The sequence below is a fragment of the Leptonychotes weddellii genome, chromosome 3 (genome assembly GCF_054177405.1).
Source record: "Leptonychotes weddellii isolate Sample4059 chromosome 3, ASM5417740v2, whole genome shotgun sequence".
Lineage (NCBI taxonomy): Eukaryota > Metazoa > Chordata > Mammalia > Carnivora > Phocidae > Leptonychotes > Leptonychotes weddellii.
In genome coordinates this window covers 9,740,220-9,757,483 of record NC_138371.1, presented here as the reverse complement: position 1 = coordinate 9,757,483, position 17,264 = coordinate 9,740,220, and the positions used below count along the sequence as shown (strand labels likewise).

Sequence of the window (17,264 nt, the reverse complement as noted above, 5' to 3'; positions counted from 1 at the left end):
TCCCCATTGAGGATGATATTCACTGTGGGTTTTTCATAGATGGATTTTATGAACTTGAGGAATGTTTCCTCTATCCCTATACTCTGAAGAGTTTTAATCAGGAAAGGATGTTGTGTTTTGTCAAATGCTTTTTCTGCATCAATTGAGAGGACCGTATGGTTCTTCTCCCTCCTCTTATTAATGTGTTCTATCACATTGATTGATTTGCGAATGTTGAACCATCCTTGCATCCCTGGGATAAATCCCACTTGGTCATGGTGGATGATCCTTTTAATGTCTTGTTGGATCCTATTAGCTAGGATTTTGTTGAGGATTTTGGAATCCATATTCATCAGGGATATTGGTCTGAAATTCTCCTTTTTGATGGGGTCTTTGCCTGGTTTGGGGATTAAGGTAATGCTGGCCTCACAGAATGAGTTTAGAAGTTTTCCTTCTCTTTCTGTTTTTTGAAACAGCTTCAGTAGAATAGGTATTATTTCTTCTTTGAATGTTTGGTAGAATTCCCTAGAGAATCCATCAGGCCCTGGACTCTTGTTTTTTGGGAGATTTTTGATCACTGCTTCAATCCCGTTACTGGTTATTGGCCTATTCACATTGTCAATTTCTTCCTGTTTCCGTCTTGGCAGCTTATAGGTTTCCAGGAAGGCCTCCATTTCATCCAGATTGCTCAGTTTATTGGCATATAGCTGTTGATAATAATTTCTAATAATTGTTTCTATTTCCTTGGTGTTAGTCGTGATCTCTCCCCTTTCATTCATAATTTTATTAATTTGGGTCCTTTCTCTTTTCTTTTGGATAAGTCTGGCCAGTGGTTTATCGATTTTATTAATTCTTTCAAAGAACCAACTTCTAGTTTCTTTGATCTGATCTACTGTGTTTCTGGTTTCTAATTCATTGATTTCTGCTCTAATTTTATTACTCTTCTAATGCATGGCTTAGGCGTCGTTTGTTGCTTCTTCTCTAGTTCTTTAAGGTGTAGAGTTAGTTGGTGAATTCAGGATTTTTCTATTTTTTTGAGTGAGGCTTGGATGGCTATGTATTTCCCCCTTAGGACCGCATTTGTAGTATCCCATAGGTTTTGGACCAATGTGTTTTCATTCTCATTGATTTCCATGAATTGTTTAAGTTCTTCTTTGATTTCCTGGTTGACCCAAACAGGCTCCCTCCCACTGCCGTTTATCCTCCAATATCTGCCCACAGAATCACGGCTCCACGCTTCGTACTTCGAAACCAACCGCCTGTGATATTCTGTTTGTAGAGATCCAGATCTTCTTACATCCCAGGCTGGTTTCGTGTGTGCTCAGAGTGGTCTGTTAGATATCCAGCTCAATTCCGGGGACCAGTTGAAATAGGGTCCCCTACTCCTCTGCCATCTTTCCTCTCCCTGAGAAATCCCATTTTCAATGTGTTTGTCATCTGCTTCTAAAATAAGTTTCCATCATATTTCAAGATTTCTCTTTACAATCTGAGCTTCTCCCAGTTTATATTCACCCTACTCTGGGTCCCTCTGGAACTGGAATGGAAACTCCATGGGTCATAAGTTTTGTTCTTTTGTTCCCTCTATTTCCAGAGCCTAGAACCGTGCCTTATTGTACATGCTCAATAAACATTCGATGAATGTTCTGAGTGTATGGCTTTCAAGTGGACAGCATTTTAATGAGTAGAAAAAAACACCATGAAAGAGAAAGCTTAAAAACGAAAGTGTCATTTTATCAGAAAAGAGTGACACTATGTTGGGCACCAAAAATGCTTGGAATTTGCCTTTGAGTTGAAATGTGGCTGAAATTCATTATAAGCTGACTTTAATTAAGTGCCCTTCAACTCCAAGGTCAATGGTGGGAAAGGTGAGCTGCTTCAGTATTTACTCACGATACCCTCTCCTCTTCAGCTCACGCCTGTATTGTCACAAGGCAGGGGGGTTGATGAGGGAACACCCTAGTGGGAAAATTGTTAACTAAGTTAATCTATTTTAAAAATTCAGAATTCACACAAATGGGGACTCAGGACATAGATCTATGAGTGATGTTTAATATTCGAGTGATGGTGGGAAAATGACATTTCTGAACTAAACAGAGATGCTTCTTTAATCCTCTACAAACTGAGTAGGAACATGTGAGACATTGTTTGCCTTTATGTAAGACAAAGCCTCATGGGAGACCACAATCTCTCTTCCACACTACTTCAAAATAACTACTTAACTAATTAAGAAAGACAATCAGAATGAGGTTTCCAAATGCAGCATTGATAAAAGAAAGGATGTCAACATTTTGCCTGTGGGTTTGCTTTATTTGAACAGTTCCATCTCAGACAACAAACCGTGCCCATTTATGGAGAACCACTCTGCATAGAGAACTTTGAGTGAAAAAAATTAGAATATTTAGTCCCTAAAGTTACAATCCTTAGAAATAAGTTCCTTGACCTGATGCTACATTGAATGAGTAAAACATTACTTCCTGTTTTTCTTGATAACATTAGTGGAGCGTTTATTTTCTCAGAAAAACAGCTATGAGCAAAGGCAGGAATTCCCTCCGAGAACTGAAAATTAGTGAGGATAGTGGGAGGGATGGGGTGGCTGGGTGATGGACAGTGGGGAGGTTATGTACTACGGTAAGTGCTGTGAATTGTGTAAGACTGATGAATCACAGACCTGTACCCCTGAAACAAATAATACATTATATGTTAATAGAAAAATTAAAAAAGAAAAAAAATAAATAAAAAGTAAAAACAGAAAAAAAAAAGAAAAGAAAATTAGTGAGGATAAATAAATATCAAGTCAGGGCCTGATTTACAAAATCAAGTTAGTAATCAAGTTCGTGACACACCCCTTGTCCTTTCACCTAATAAGGATTTGTGAGACACATATTCACATAGAGTACTATGTTGTTTCTTCAAAATGGTGGATTGTATAAAAATCTACTTTATTAAGAGACCATCGGAAAATGCACCAAGTAATGCTCTGGAGATAAAGTTGGAAACCAGCCGTCTTTCATTTTTTCCAGGAATTTGAGGATCCACTTTACCTGAGAATGTTCTTGTTCTCCGCCCCCATGGCAGGGAGTCTTTAGGATTGTGTATGACAAGAAGGAGGGGTCCAATGTGGAGTGCTCTTTCACTCCACTCTTTGCACTGGGCAGGCTGGGTGGTAAGGTGGAAGGAGAATTTATCAAATAGTGAACTACTCATTACCTCGCCAACAAAGGTATGACAAGTATAGGATAGTATCTATAGATAGTATCTAGATTCAGATGGCATGGAATGGTAGGAAGAGAAATATGTTACGGGTTGGAGAGAGAAACTGATGCAGAAGAGGGCAGTATCAATTATGTCTCCTTCTCATTTTTTCCAGTATCCAGTGCCATTGGCTGGTGATGCAGAAATGGGGAAGCTGTTCTAATTACCATGTGCACGGGCCACATGGTAAAGGATTTTTCATTTCAGCCTGCTAGATTTTGACAATGAGAATTCCATATTTTAAAAAAAAATCCAGATCATAACTCCAAGGCAATTGAACCTGAGAGAGACACTATTGAGAAGTTTCCAGGACTATGCTCAGACATCACTACCTGAGGACTCTCTCATGGGCCAGCCACTCTGAGTCCTGACTTGCTCATTAAAAAGGGATGATAATAGCCATTGGCTCTTCTGACAGGGTTACTGTGAAAGAAGTATAATCATATGTGGAAATACTTTGTGACAATAAAACATTACAAAATGCACTGTGGCAGTGATTGGCAGTATCCTAAACCAGCTTCCAAGATTTCTGCCCTAATCCTCATTATCATGAATAAGATGAGAAAATTATGACCTCATTATGTACATGGCAAAAGGGATTCTTTAGTTAATACTGTGTTAATCAAAAAGGAGACTATCTGGTGAACCTAATCTCAGTGCATAAATCCTTTAAAAACCATTTTCTCTGGTTGGTGGCAGAAGTAAGAGAGATTGACTGCATGAGAACATAGAGGGGTCCATATGACAAGGAATGCTGGAACTTTCTAGAAGGGGCACAGCAAAGAAATGGGTCATCAATCCTGCAACCACAAGGCACTGAATTAGGACAACAACCTGAACAAACTTGGAAGCTTGTTTTTCCCCACAGTTTTCAGACAAGTGCCCAGCCAGGCTGCCATCTTGATTTCTGCCTTGCAAGTCCCTAACCAGAGAGCAAAGTAGAGTTCATCCAGCTTCTGGCAACAGAGCTAGGGGGTGTTGTTTTAACTTAGCAAATTCATGGCAGTTTGTTACACAGCAATAGGAATCTCATATGGCCACATTATTATTAATTTGAACATCTTTAGAAGGAGCATGCTTTTAAATTATGGGAAATTGAGCTTGAAGACATTGGCAGATGGATTTGTGCTTTAATCTTAATAATTAACATTCTATAACAGTTAGTGGACAGTTTTAGAGTTAGAGTGATAGTTGCTATTAATTTAGAGGTTGGCAAGGGATCTATTCCCTGACTTTATATTTCTGGTAGGTGGAGAGTGATAAGGAGGAAGTCCATCTAATGCAAACCTGTTCAGTAGAGGATTACTTGCATCTTGTTGACACCATGTCACAGTCTGTTTTAAATATCAGTATGGCCTCACTTTAGTTTCTTATATCTATCAAGCCTTTCCCTTATACCTCTTATTTAAATGAGTGGTATGAGGAGGTTGGTTCCAGAGCAAGGAAACATCAAAACAAAAACAAAGAAACAAAACACCAGACTCTGAGAAAGTTCCCATCTCCGCACTTCATTTTCTCATTGTCACCAATGAGCTGAGACCAACTGAGGGTCAAAGAAACAGTTACCATGATTATATTGATGCAGGTGGAAGGTTTCAAAGTTCTAGTCAAAATTTTAAGGTAAAAAGAACAAATAGTTCACATTTAAATGAGTTGACTGGGAATTTACCAAGTTTCCAGCAGTAATAAAAGCACAATTTAATCACATCCAAACACAGGACAGGGTACCTTTTCGATTCTGTTTTCTTGAGATTTCTTAAAGTAGATGGTGGGGATCCCAAGTTCCGAGGCAGCTATCCACTGCAGAGTGGCTCGAAGTTCAGCGTCAGGACACTCTGGCTCCAGATCAAAGTTGATCACTAGCATGCTTCCCTGGGGGCTGGCTGCTCCCATTGCCACTCCAGAGACACCTGAACACAGACCACAAGCCCAGATTTACTATGCGTTCCAGGGGGAATCACAGGCAAATTGTATGTCAAAATTATGGAAATGTAGCTTACCCTCTACATTTTCTGACTGTCCTTTAAGAATCTCCTTTTCTTCTACTAATTCACTTTGGGAGAAAACAACAGTATATGGTTGGTAATATTTAGACATTAGCTGTAAATAGACGATGAGGCAATGGATCTTATTGATCTAAAAGCTTCTGAAGTTCAATCTAGATTTATCATTTTCATAGAGGGAAGTAACACTGGAGAAATATCAATGTGGCTCTTATGTAGGATTATTAGGTCTGCCATAAATAGTCCTGGCCCTTAAAAAGGCCAGATAAATTACATAGTTTTAGTTGGGATAATAAGTGTGGGAGAGTAAGAAATTCATCTTTCTCTTCTCCTCAACTTCTCTTCCATCACTGGTTTGAACAATCAAGGAAATATCTTGTAGGCAACTAGATCTGATTTGGGGACTTATCCTTCTTCTGTATTTGACTTGTCATTTAAAAGACCATATATTTCCATCCTAACACAGTGATTTTTTCCCCTATACTATGATAGCAACAAATTTACATTTTAGTCTAGGAAAATATTTTTCTAATGTTTGTGGTTCTTTGATCTGAAATAAGGGTAAAAAACAACCAATGAACAGCAGAACATAAATTGTACAACAAAAGATCTCAATTAAAATTGAAATTTTTCTTTTTCTATCAGGAGGATGGAGTAGGCTGGAGGAGATAAAAAACTAGAGACATAACTGAATTATTTCATTAGTTAAAACCATGTTTAATGTTTGAGGTGTTTTCGTACAGTAAGTACTTGTTAGGGAGTCTTAATGTAATGGCAGGACTCAGTAAATGCTTCCAAAATGAGAGCATATGTCCCCACAGCTGAAAGGAGGTGACCATCTTGGGAAGCCTGTGGTTGTCCTATATTTTTGTACGGCTAGAAATTCAAGACACAGGATCTCTTAAAATGTGTATTTTTATAAGAGTATTCTCCCTTATATTTTCTCTTACTGCTAAGATTTACTGGCTGTAAATTTCACTGTATTACTCTTAATGTTGAGAGAGAGAGAGAGTATAGTTGTTCTGCCACGCATATGGAATTATTTCTAGAAGAATGACCAATTTCCCAAGGGTCTAGAGCCTCTGCTAGGTCTCTGCAAGAGATATAAGTGAAATGAAAGATGGTAGGGACAGTTTCTGCTATTGTGCAGCTGCAGGATGCTGATAGGGGGTGGTCATTTTAGTTTTCCCTGAATGCATAGATGTGTTTGGGGTCCTAGGCTCTAACCCTGGAGAAAGATGGAAAAAGGTAGCTAAACAAATGTTTCCTGAAGGAGAAAAATTTACCCCAAAGTAATTTTTTGTTTGTATTTTGGTTCTACTTTTAAAAAACAAAACAAAACAAACCCAAGATCACATGTATGTTCATCTCTACTTGTGAATAGTGGCGGTAAGGAACAACAAAGGATTGATTCCTTCAATCACTGAGGAATACTCCCGCAGGCAGGATACCTGATTACATAGTGAAACAAAAATGACTTAGCTATAGAGAGTAACTGAGGAAGTAGATAAGGGAGCAGCATTAGTCTTATATTTCATTTTTATCTTTCTGAGATTTAAGAAAACTCCAAACAGTAATAAGCTAAGTAGTAGTAGTCAAAGATAGATTTCAATTCATTTACTTTTCCAGAATAATCACAAATTCTGGATATAGCCCTGACCTCATGTTGTCCTCCTTTTCCACACTGTATTTTGTGTTACACGTGTCATGCTCCTTAAGTGCTATTTCTCCTTGGTCTTTGGAAGGTCTCGAGGTCTTGGGAAGCAGAGTCACTGTGTGGCAATGACATATCTGCATTGTGGCCCCGTTTGGTATTAGACACATTTAGTAGTGATTATCCCAGGTGTCTACAAGTAAAGGAAAAATCATTCACATTATATTCTATTGAACAATAGTCTTTGTTGGTTGGCATGGTATGATTTAAAAGGATTTTTGCTTTTCTGTGTCCAATTAAGTAAAATGACATGTTATTTCTGATTATATGGATAAACTTCTTCCGGGATGATTTTATCAGAGGAGGCAGATTTGAAATCCAGAAAACAGTGGTGCTAAGGTAGGACTAGTCTCAGCCCCAGTTCTTGCTCCAGTGACATGGAACCACGGCAGTCTAGACATGATGATTCAGCGGTTGGGCACAGTCTGAATGATCAAAATGGATTGCCAGATGGAATTAGAGTAGTGGTCTCACAATCACTGCATCTCAGTGGCTACTTACTTAATCATGGGAGAAGTTGATATGCCTTCCTGATAAATGTCCAGGTCCATAGTGCCAAGACTGCTAGTGGCACTACTGTTGCCATTGCTGACAAAGCAAAAGTTTACATATTAATGCCTGTCTCCACCACCTGGCCACATGGCCAACACTGACGTTCCATCTTTCTTCCTAAGAGGTCCTTCTTTGGGTGCCCAGAAGAATATTGTTGGGGGCCTCCTAAATTAATATTTATTTCTGGACAAATTAGGGGAAGACACAGCAAAAGACACTTTTGGCTCCCGCCAATCGTCATCATTATCTTCATCATCATCATCATCATCATCATCATCACTGTTTTTGAATTTCTGCACTGGTGTTAGAGCTAGTGGGCCACACCTAGTGGGTGACTATCAGCATGGCTTTTGTATTCCTCATTCTAGTTACAGTGAGGATGTTTATCTGTCAGCAAGAGACCCTTTAGTATACCCACGGAGACTGGGATACTTCTGAGAATGCTGGCTGGGGAGATATCAGAAGGCTCATTTGCCTGCTTCTTGACTTCTGACAGAAACCAGTAGACACATGTTCTCCTGTTGCCATTCAAGGGATTTTTCTGAGGGACATTCCACAGAATATGCACCTGGCTGATTACTTTACTGTGGGACTGCAGAATTTACAAATACGAAGTTGGGCGCCTGGGTGGCTCAGTGGGTTAAGCGACTGCCTTCAGCTCAAGTCATGATCCCAGAGTCCTGGGATCGAGTCCCACATCAGGCTCCCAGCCTGCTTCTCCCTCTGACCCTCTCTCCTCTCATGCTGTTTTTCTCTCTCTCTCAAATAAATAAATACAAATATGAAGTTGGGCAATGCCAAAGTTTTATTAGCTTCTTTATTGTAAAATCTTTGAGAAGCAGCACCTGATACCTTGTGTATAATGGAGAAGAAGGGCTGCTGAATCATTTACATAGGCTACACAATCAACATATGGTCTAGTTACTAGCTTGGAACTTAGTTGCTGAAACATAGTAGACTTGAGCCAATTTTTAGGCTCTGTCGGTACTTGCAGAATGGAATGCATCCAATTTCAGCAAACCAATTGAGTTTTCTCATACTCCCACTATTTCCCAGTGACATCTCTTCCAAGTCAGGTTTCCAAAGGATGAGTGCTGGTGTGTCCTGTAACGGGACAGTCTTCCCTGGGGAGTACCATGAGTAACAAACTATACTCCTTCAATTTCAAATTCCTGCTTTGGGTTTCATGTGGGGCATTGAATATATTCACTGATTGAAATCTGATGACTCAAACATCGCACTGAAGGCAATTAACATATAAACTGCTGCTAAGTCTAGAGATTTATATTCTCTCTTTTTTTAAAATCTCCATATTGTAATAATTCCCACTGGTTTGGGGGGATTTTAGACCAAGTGTTTAACACTGAAATTTTCCTAAGTCTAAACAGACTGAACTGCCAGAAATAAGACTGCTAAGGAGCCATTACCCCCAGATGCATCTGAATCCCATTTTCCCACTGGTCTTTCTGGAAAGTCTGCAGATTTTTTCCAGTATCATATCAAATAAGACTTGGGGCAGAAATGTGGGGATTCTTTTCATTTCCACCTCACAGAGGGATAGTGTTTAGTTTATGTCTCTTGATGCGCTTGGGTCCTTCCAAATCTGATCTTTCACTAACTCGTCTCTTGCTTTCTCTGAGCAACATTACACAGGGCAGGGGAGAGAAAGGAGAGAAACAATTAGGCCAAACAACACAACACAATGTGGAAACACTTGCCTCATGTAAACCCAGCCTGGGTTGCATCTGAAATACAAATGAACCAGAGAGAAAGTATCAAACACACCAGGTGTAACAGCAGGTCTTATTTAAAATTTCCCAGTTGTTATTGAATGCACTAGCTGGGGCTTACAGAGAAAGGAATACAACTGACTCTTAAGCTTGGCCAAGGTAATTAAAGGCACAACTGGATATTAAGAAACCTCTCACACAAATCATGACAGGCAGGCACCTTGACCTAGCAGAGCTTTCCTTTTTGCTCTATTAGGGACTCTTTGTAGAGAACCATTTAGAAAGTATTTTTAGAATCTGTGTTGAAAACTGTTTCCCTGGGAAGTCAAGTAAAGAGCAGGTACCTCAGGGATCGCTCACTGAGCTGCAGAAAGCTACTCGTGTCATCCGGATTGTCCTCCTCATTGGCAAGCTGGGACCAGCTGTCCGTGCTCTCCCCGCTGCTGCCAGAAAGGTTGGGGAACTCATCGGGGGCTCTGCCTTCTGCCGTGACTTCAGCCCCTGCTACATCTCTGGCATCAAGACTGTCACTGTAGATGGGCAAGATACCATTACCAAGAGCGGAGACACAAGGCAGAACTTTTCATGGGGACCTGGCTGGCTTGAGCATGAGTCTCTGCCGCAGTGAGCAGGATACTTGGAGATGGGTGGATTTTTTTCTTTCAGGCTATTCTTTCTCCTGGTGCCCTAGGGCCCATTTTGCCTTTTCAAGATTGCTGTCCATCAGTTTCCCCATCTCTTCATTTTATGTCTTTCTACTGACTCCCTCCATTCACTTCAAAAACACAGTGAAGCACCCTGGGCTGCATACATAAGCATAAATGTGGGGCCGTAGTGTTTCTAATGAAGAGACCCAGAACCTCCTCCCAGAGATTATGAGTCATTGCTTCTGCAGGGAGACCAAGAAACCTGCATTTTGAACAACTACTCCAGGTAATTTTAACGCAAGTGGCACATGGACCATGCTGGGAAAAAAACGCCCACCCGGTTCTGCAGGTTTACCAAGTTGTATTGCCTGCAAATGCCCCTGAACACATTTTGCATTTGTAGCTACCCAGTTACACCATCCTCTCCCTCTGAAACCTCTGATTTATATCAGCACCACCTTTCTGGATGAGTGCTTTTTTAGGTCAAGTTTCTCTCCAAAGCATTTAACCCTGGATCCGACAGGCTTTTCTCCTTGCAGCCTTTGTTTTGCTCTCTGGTTCCCAGGACTTCCTGCCTCTGTGGTCACACCTTGCCGAGAGCCTGGTTTGCTGTGTTGCCTCTCAGGGCCGCCGTCGCCAGTTCCAGTCTGTCCCTCCGTTCCAGTCTGCCCCTAACAATTTCATCTACTCTCCTGCCTATGAAAATAGCTTCTAAATCTGAACTCAGTCTGGGCCCCTCTTCCTGCTTCTGGGGCTCTCTTTTCAGCGGGTCTTCTGAACATAGTCAATCTGTCTCATTAACATTTTGAAATCAACACATCTTAAACGAATTCTGCTTGCCCTCCTATCCTCTTCCTGTGTTTTTTATTTCCTTTGACCTTTTTGTCTCTTTGCTCATGAAATTATCTTAATTTAGGTCCTTCTAAATTGCTTGAATTTAGATTTGGAAGGAACCTCATAGATTTCCTGTAGATTAGAATGCAGAAGCTTGGTGAATTAAATGATTTGTCCAAGATTGCAATAAGAGTTGGTACCAGACTTTAGACCTCAAGTTTTGAGACTCATGGGCATTGCTCCATTACTCTTGGCTGGACTATATTGTATTGGCCTCCTAACAGTTGAGCCCCAACTATTTCTCCTCTTTCAACTATATGATCCAGAAATTCCATTTCTAGGAATTTATCTCCCAAAACCAAAAACACTAATTTGAAAGGACATACATGTGCCTATGTTTATTGCAGCACTATTTACAATAGTCAAGACACGGAAACAACCTAAATGTCCATCAATAGATGAATGGATAAAGAATATATAATAAATATATACAATGGAATATTAGTCGTTAAAAAGAACATAATCTTGCCCTTTGGAAAACATGATGGAACTAGGTGGTATTATGTTAAGTGAAATAAGTCAAACAGAGAAAGACAAATACCATATGATTTTACTTTTATGTGGAATGTAAAAACAGAACAAATGCTGGAGAATCATATTGTGAGGTTTGCAACGCAGAAAGAAAACCTCAAAATTGTGAAGCTTGGAGCTCATATAGGAGTTGCTGCTGACACATTTGCCTCTCTTCTTCACCAGGGGGAGAGAGAAAGGAGAGAGACAGAGAGAGACAGACTGACAGAAAGGAGCGGGGGGAGAGAAAGGGAGGGGGAGAGAGAGAGAGAGATCACTTATAAACAAATCCAAATGTTCTCTGCAGAGAGGAGGAAACGGTCTCTACTTCACCACCCTGGATGGTAAACAAATAGCTCCAGAAATGTAAATCTCTGTATCTCTCTAAAAGTCTCTATCTTTAGGGTTAGTATTCAATCATTCTTTGATCCAGGTGTCAATACTCTTTGTTCAGAAAACCAAATGTACAGAAATATGAACATATTCATGCAACCTTTATCCTGACACTACCGACCGTCATCAAAAATTAATAGTATAGGAGAGAAGGACATTGATAACTGCAAGCAAAAAGCAAGAGTGTATTTCTCAGGTGACAACAAAAAAATGCAATAACCTGGTGTAGCGGATACAGAATGCTTTTCTGGGCTGTTGCACACTGACTGCAGAGAATATTGGCTGCTGCCAGTGTGTGCTGGGAATTACCAGCAGGCAGAGAACTGCCTGGCCAAGGTTGTACCCTCTCTCAGTGAGCATCCCAACAACCAGCTGATACAAAGACACAAAAGGCCAGTTCTTGTCTCACTTGACACCAAACCTGACAGACCATTACCTCTTCAGGGGTTCCTGTAGGATGTGCTGAAGCCCCAGCTGTAAACATATTTGGGGGCACCTTCTCTCCATATAATCTTGCCTTTCCTACCTCCTTACAGATGTATGCACACATATCTCTGGAGAGCACTTTCTCCTACCAGATTATTGTCCTGAAAATCTCCCTCTTAAAGTCTGTTCCCAGGGGATGCAACCCAAGACACTCCGTGTCCTTCATTCTAAAAATAGTATATTGGCTGCAGAAAAGTCTATGTAATTCTCTTCAATCTTAGGATTAGTACCATTATCGTTTCTCCAAAAATGGTTATACTTGAAAAATTTTTAAACGAGTTCTAATATAGAGAGTAGAATTTCAAATGTATAAATTTTGGAGTTCGATGAAAAATTTCCTTTTTGATAGGTGAACTGGTTATCTAGAAAAGTTCACGAAAGCTTTGGATACTTGCTTCTAAGACTCCTTCCCACAGCATTCTGGATAGACACAGTATTAAAGTGTGGCTGTTTCTAGCATGCTGTGCTACTAACACTTGATGAAAAAAAAGTCCCTAATAAGCTTGATTTGCCTTTCTAAAATGTTGAGATTTTTCCAAATTGAGCAGGGAGAAAGTGAGAGAATGGCTGCCACCAAAAAGACATTGGGTGAATTTAGTTAAATTCAAATGAAAGAAAAGTTTATTGAAGATAAATGGAAACAATACAAATACTCCCAAAAAGGGGGTAAATAAGCCAAGTACTGAGCACAAAGGAGAGGCTTCTAAAACCATCTGTTTTCTTAGGTAAAAAGAAATTTCCTGGACTAATTCTTTACTAAATTAGGACCTTACATTACTAGAAAAAAACTCATTCCAGGATATTTCTCACTAAAGCAGAAGTTAAATCTCAGTGATTGACATTGAATGTTCAGGCTAAAAATGAGTCTGTCAGCATATTTTATTTTATCTAATTTCATGCTCTCTTTACAGTAAATCTCATATTCTATGTCACATAACTGGGAATTCAAAATGAATAATGATTACCTAAAACACTGGTTTTCATTTTCTTTTGAGAGAAATGGGGGTATAGCTTTGCTCATTTATTTATGAATAATACACAGATGTGTTATGCAGATGTATGTAGATGGCCTTTTTCCACTTCTGATTTCATAGTTCACATACAGAGCTTCAGAGGACCATTTTTTATATGATATCAAATTCAATTGTAGAATTTCTGAGTTAGCAGGGACCTCAGAAATCATCTAACCTAATGTTCCCCCAGCTTAATTTACTAGCAAACCACTGTCATGATTTTTGCCATACCTGCATTCCCCCTATATTATATTAATAATAAAAATTGTAAAAATCAGTTTAAGTAAACTAAATGTGTATTTTAAAAAGAAATATTGAATCATCACTGTAAATGGAAAATAAAAATCACTCGCCATAGGTAGAAGGTAACAATAAAAATATAGAACTACAGTAAAAGCTCTCTTTCCAATGGGTCATCCAGTTGTTTAGTTATAAAAAGTTCATTGAAGGGGAAAATCATAACAAACATACACGTTTCTTAAATTTAAATTTTAGTTAGTTAACTTACAGTGCAATATTGGTTTTTGGAGTAGGATTCAGCAATACATCACTTACATACAACACCGACGCTCATCACAACAAGTGCCCTATCTCATACCCATCACCCATCTAGCCCCTCCCCCACCCACCTCCCTCCATCAACCCGCACTTTGTTCTCTGTCTTTAAGACAGAGAACAGTGAAATTATATGGTATTTGTCTTTCTCTGACTGACTTTTTTCACTTAGCCTAATACCATCTAGTTCCATCCATGTCATTGCAAATGGCAAGATTTCATTCATTCTGAATGAATGAACATACAGTGATATTCCACTGTATGTATACATATGCCACATTTTCTTTATCCATTAATCAGTTGATGGATATTTGGACTCTCTCCATAGTTTGGCTATTGTTGATAATGCTGCTATAAACATCAGGGTGCATGTACCCTTTGAATCTGTATTTTTCCTTTGGGTAAATACCTAGTGGTGCAACTGCTGGACTGTAGGCTAGTTCTATTTTTAATGTTTTGAAGAACCCCCATACATTCTCCAGAGTGGCTGCACCAGTTTGCATTCCCACCAACAGTGCTAGAGGGTTCCCTTTTCTCTGCATTCTCTCCAACACCTGTTGTTTCTTGTTTTGTTCATTTTAGCCATTCTGACAGGTGTGAGGTGGTATCTCATCATGGTTTTGATTTGTATTTCCCTGAGGATGAGTGATGTTGAGCATCGTTTCATGTGTGTTAGCCATCTAGATATCTTCTTTGGAAAGTGTCTGTCTTCTGCCCATTTCTTAACTGGATTATTTGTTTCTTGGGTGCTGAGTTTGTTAAGTTCTTTATAGATTTTGGATACTAACCCTTTATCAGGAATGTTGTTTGCAAATAGCTTCTCCCTTTCCATAGGCTGCCTTTAGCTTTGTTGATTGTTTCCTTCATTGTGCAGAAGCTCTTTGATGAAGTCCCAATAGTTCATTTTTGCTTTTGTTTCCCTTGCCTCTGGAGATAGGTCTAGTAGGAATTTGCTACTGCCGAGGTCAAAGAGGTTTCTGCTTGTGCTCTCTAGGATTTTGGTGCCTTCTGTCTCACATTTAGGTCTTTCATCCACTTTGAATCTTTTTTTGTTAAACATACACATTTTAAATATTTTATTTTAACTTTAAATGTATAAACATGTCTTTATTCACCAACCTTTGAACTAAAAAAAACTTTTAGTTTCGTTGATTTTTCTCCATTCTTGTCTATTTCTGTTAATTCTGTTTCTTTGCTCTTATTTTTATGATTTCCTTCCTTATATTACCTTGGATTTAATTTGACCATCTTTTCTTAGTTTCTTAAGGTGGAATTTCAGATTGTTGATGTTAGGCAATTCTTCCTTTAAAAAAAGCAACCCCTGCAAATTTTGATATATTGTGTTTTCATTTTCATTCACTTTATTTTTTTTTAAGATTTTATTTATTTATTTGAGACAAAGAGTAAGACAGAGAGAGAGCATGAACAGGGAGGAGAGCAGAAGCTGGATGTGGGGTTCCATCCCAGGATACTGGGATCATGATCTGAGCTGAAGGCAGACGCTTAACTGACTGAGCCATCCAGGCATTCCCCATTTTCATTCACTTTAAAGTTTATTCTAACTCCCCTTGTGATTTGTTCTTTGACTAATGGATACTTGAGAAGTATGTTGCTAATTTCCAAATATTTGGGGAGTTTCCTAGATGTTTTGATTTTGTTTAATTTCACTGTGGTCAGAGAACATGCTCTATAATATTCTAGCTTGTCTTTTCAATTTATTAAGACTTATTTTATGGCCTCATGGCCTACCCTGGTTAATGTTTCAAGTATACTTGAAAAAAAATGTATATACTGCTACTGTTGGTGGAATGTTTAATAAATGCTAGTTAGGTCAATTTGATTGAAAACGTTGTTCAAGTCTTAAATATCCTTATCCACTTTCTGTCTATTATTCTACCAGTTACTGATAGAAGGGTGCAAGATTTCCAACTCTGATTATGGATTTGTCTATTTTGCCTTCCAGCCTTCCAGCTCCAGCTCAATCAGATTTTGTTTCATGTAGTTTGAATTTTTGTTATTTAGGTGACTACATATTTACAATTACTGTTTTCTTAATGAATCAGGCCCTCTATCATTATAAAATATCCCTCTTTATCCCTGATAAAACTCCATGTCCTGAAGTCTACTCAGTCTGATATTAATATAGCTACTCCATCTTCCTATCATATCTTATTTCATATTTGATATTTCTTTTTCCATTCTTTTACTTTTTATCTATCTATGTCTTTATATTTGAAGCACATTTCTTATAGAGTGTTACAGTAGGGGTTTGCTTTTATATTCAGTGTGACAATCTCTGTATTTTAACTGAAGTGTTTAGACCATTAAGAATTAGTGCAATCATCAATATGATTGTGTTTAAATATATCACCTTGATAATTATTTACTATTAATCTCATCTGTCCTTTGTTTCTGTTCTCCTCTTTTCTCCAGATTAACTGAAATATTTTTAGCATTTCACTTTATCTCCACTATTAATTTATTAGCATACCTCTTTGTCTTATATTTTTAGTAGTTATTCCAGGGTTTACAGTATGCATCCAATTATCAGAGTCTACCTTCAGATTACATTATACAAAGTCACATAGAATGGAAGATTTTTACAACAGTATACTTCTTTTTCTCCCTCCCATCATTTGTATCATAACCAACATATATTTTAGTTCTACATATGTCATAGAACATTTTGTTTTAAATAATTATCTTTTAAAGAAATTTTAAAAGTAGAGAAAGTGTTGTGTATTTACCCACATACTTAGTATTTGTGGAATTCTTGGTTCCCTTGTGTAGTTCAAGTTTCCATCAGTATTGTTTTCCTTCAGCTTAATGACTTCCATTAGCACTTCCTCTTGTGCAGATCTCCTAGTGGCATGTTCTTTAAGATTTTGTTTGTATACAAAGTTACTATTTAGTCCTTATTTAAAATTTTTTCAATAAGCTTTTTTTTTTTTTTTTTTTTTTTTAGAGTGTCTTCAGGTTCTAAAACTGAGTAGAGAGAACAGGGTTCCCATGTGCCCTTGGTCCGCACATGCATGCCTCCACTATCAACATCTTGCACCAGAGTGATATATTTGTTACAATCAATGATCCTATGTTGACACATCATTATCACCCCAAATCTTGGCTTACATTAGGGTTCACTTTGGTGTTGTGCATTTTATGGATTTGGACAAATGTATAATGACATGTATCCACCATTATAGTATCACACAGGATGGTTTTATTGTTCTAAAAACCTTCTGGGTTCCACCTTGTCATCCTTCCTTCCCTCCTAACCTCTGTCAACCACTGATCTTTTTGCTGCCTTTTCTCAGAATGTCCTACAGTTGGAATCATATATTATGAAAACTTTTGGATAGGCTTCTTTCACTTAATAAAATGCATTTAAGTTTCCTCCATGTTTTTTTCATGGCTTAATAGCTCATTTATTTTTAGTGTTAAATAATATTCCATTGCCTGGATGTACAAGAGTTTATTTATCCATTAACCTACTAGAGGAAATCTTGGTTGTTTCCAACTTTTGTCAGTTATGAGTA

At 38.4% G+C, this 17,264-nt stretch overlaps 1 protein-coding gene across 4 annotated transcripts in view; it reads right to left on the bottom strand.

The window, feature by feature from the left end:
• The window catches only part of SPHKAP (SPHK1 interactor, AKAP domain containing), a 151,872-nt gene that overhangs the window by 7,814 nt on the left and 126,794 nt on the right, over positions 1 to 17,264 (bottom strand). For 2 of the 4 annotated variants that reach the window (XM_006746696.3, XM_081813458.1), the window contains 4 exons: positions 9,575 to 9,760; positions 7,450 to 7,536; positions 5,232 to 5,284; positions 4,960 to 5,141 (listed from right to left, as the gene is read on the bottom strand). In XM_006746696.3, the coding sequence (XP_006746759.3) occupies positions 4,960 to 5,141; positions 5,232 to 5,284; positions 7,450 to 7,536; positions 9,575 to 9,760 (508 nt within the window). The remainder of the gene's footprint in view (positions 1 to 4,959; positions 5,142 to 5,231; positions 5,285 to 7,449; positions 7,537 to 9,574; positions 9,761 to 17,264) is intronic. The other 2 variants (XM_031017499.2, XM_081813459.1) reach the window with 2 other exon arrangements.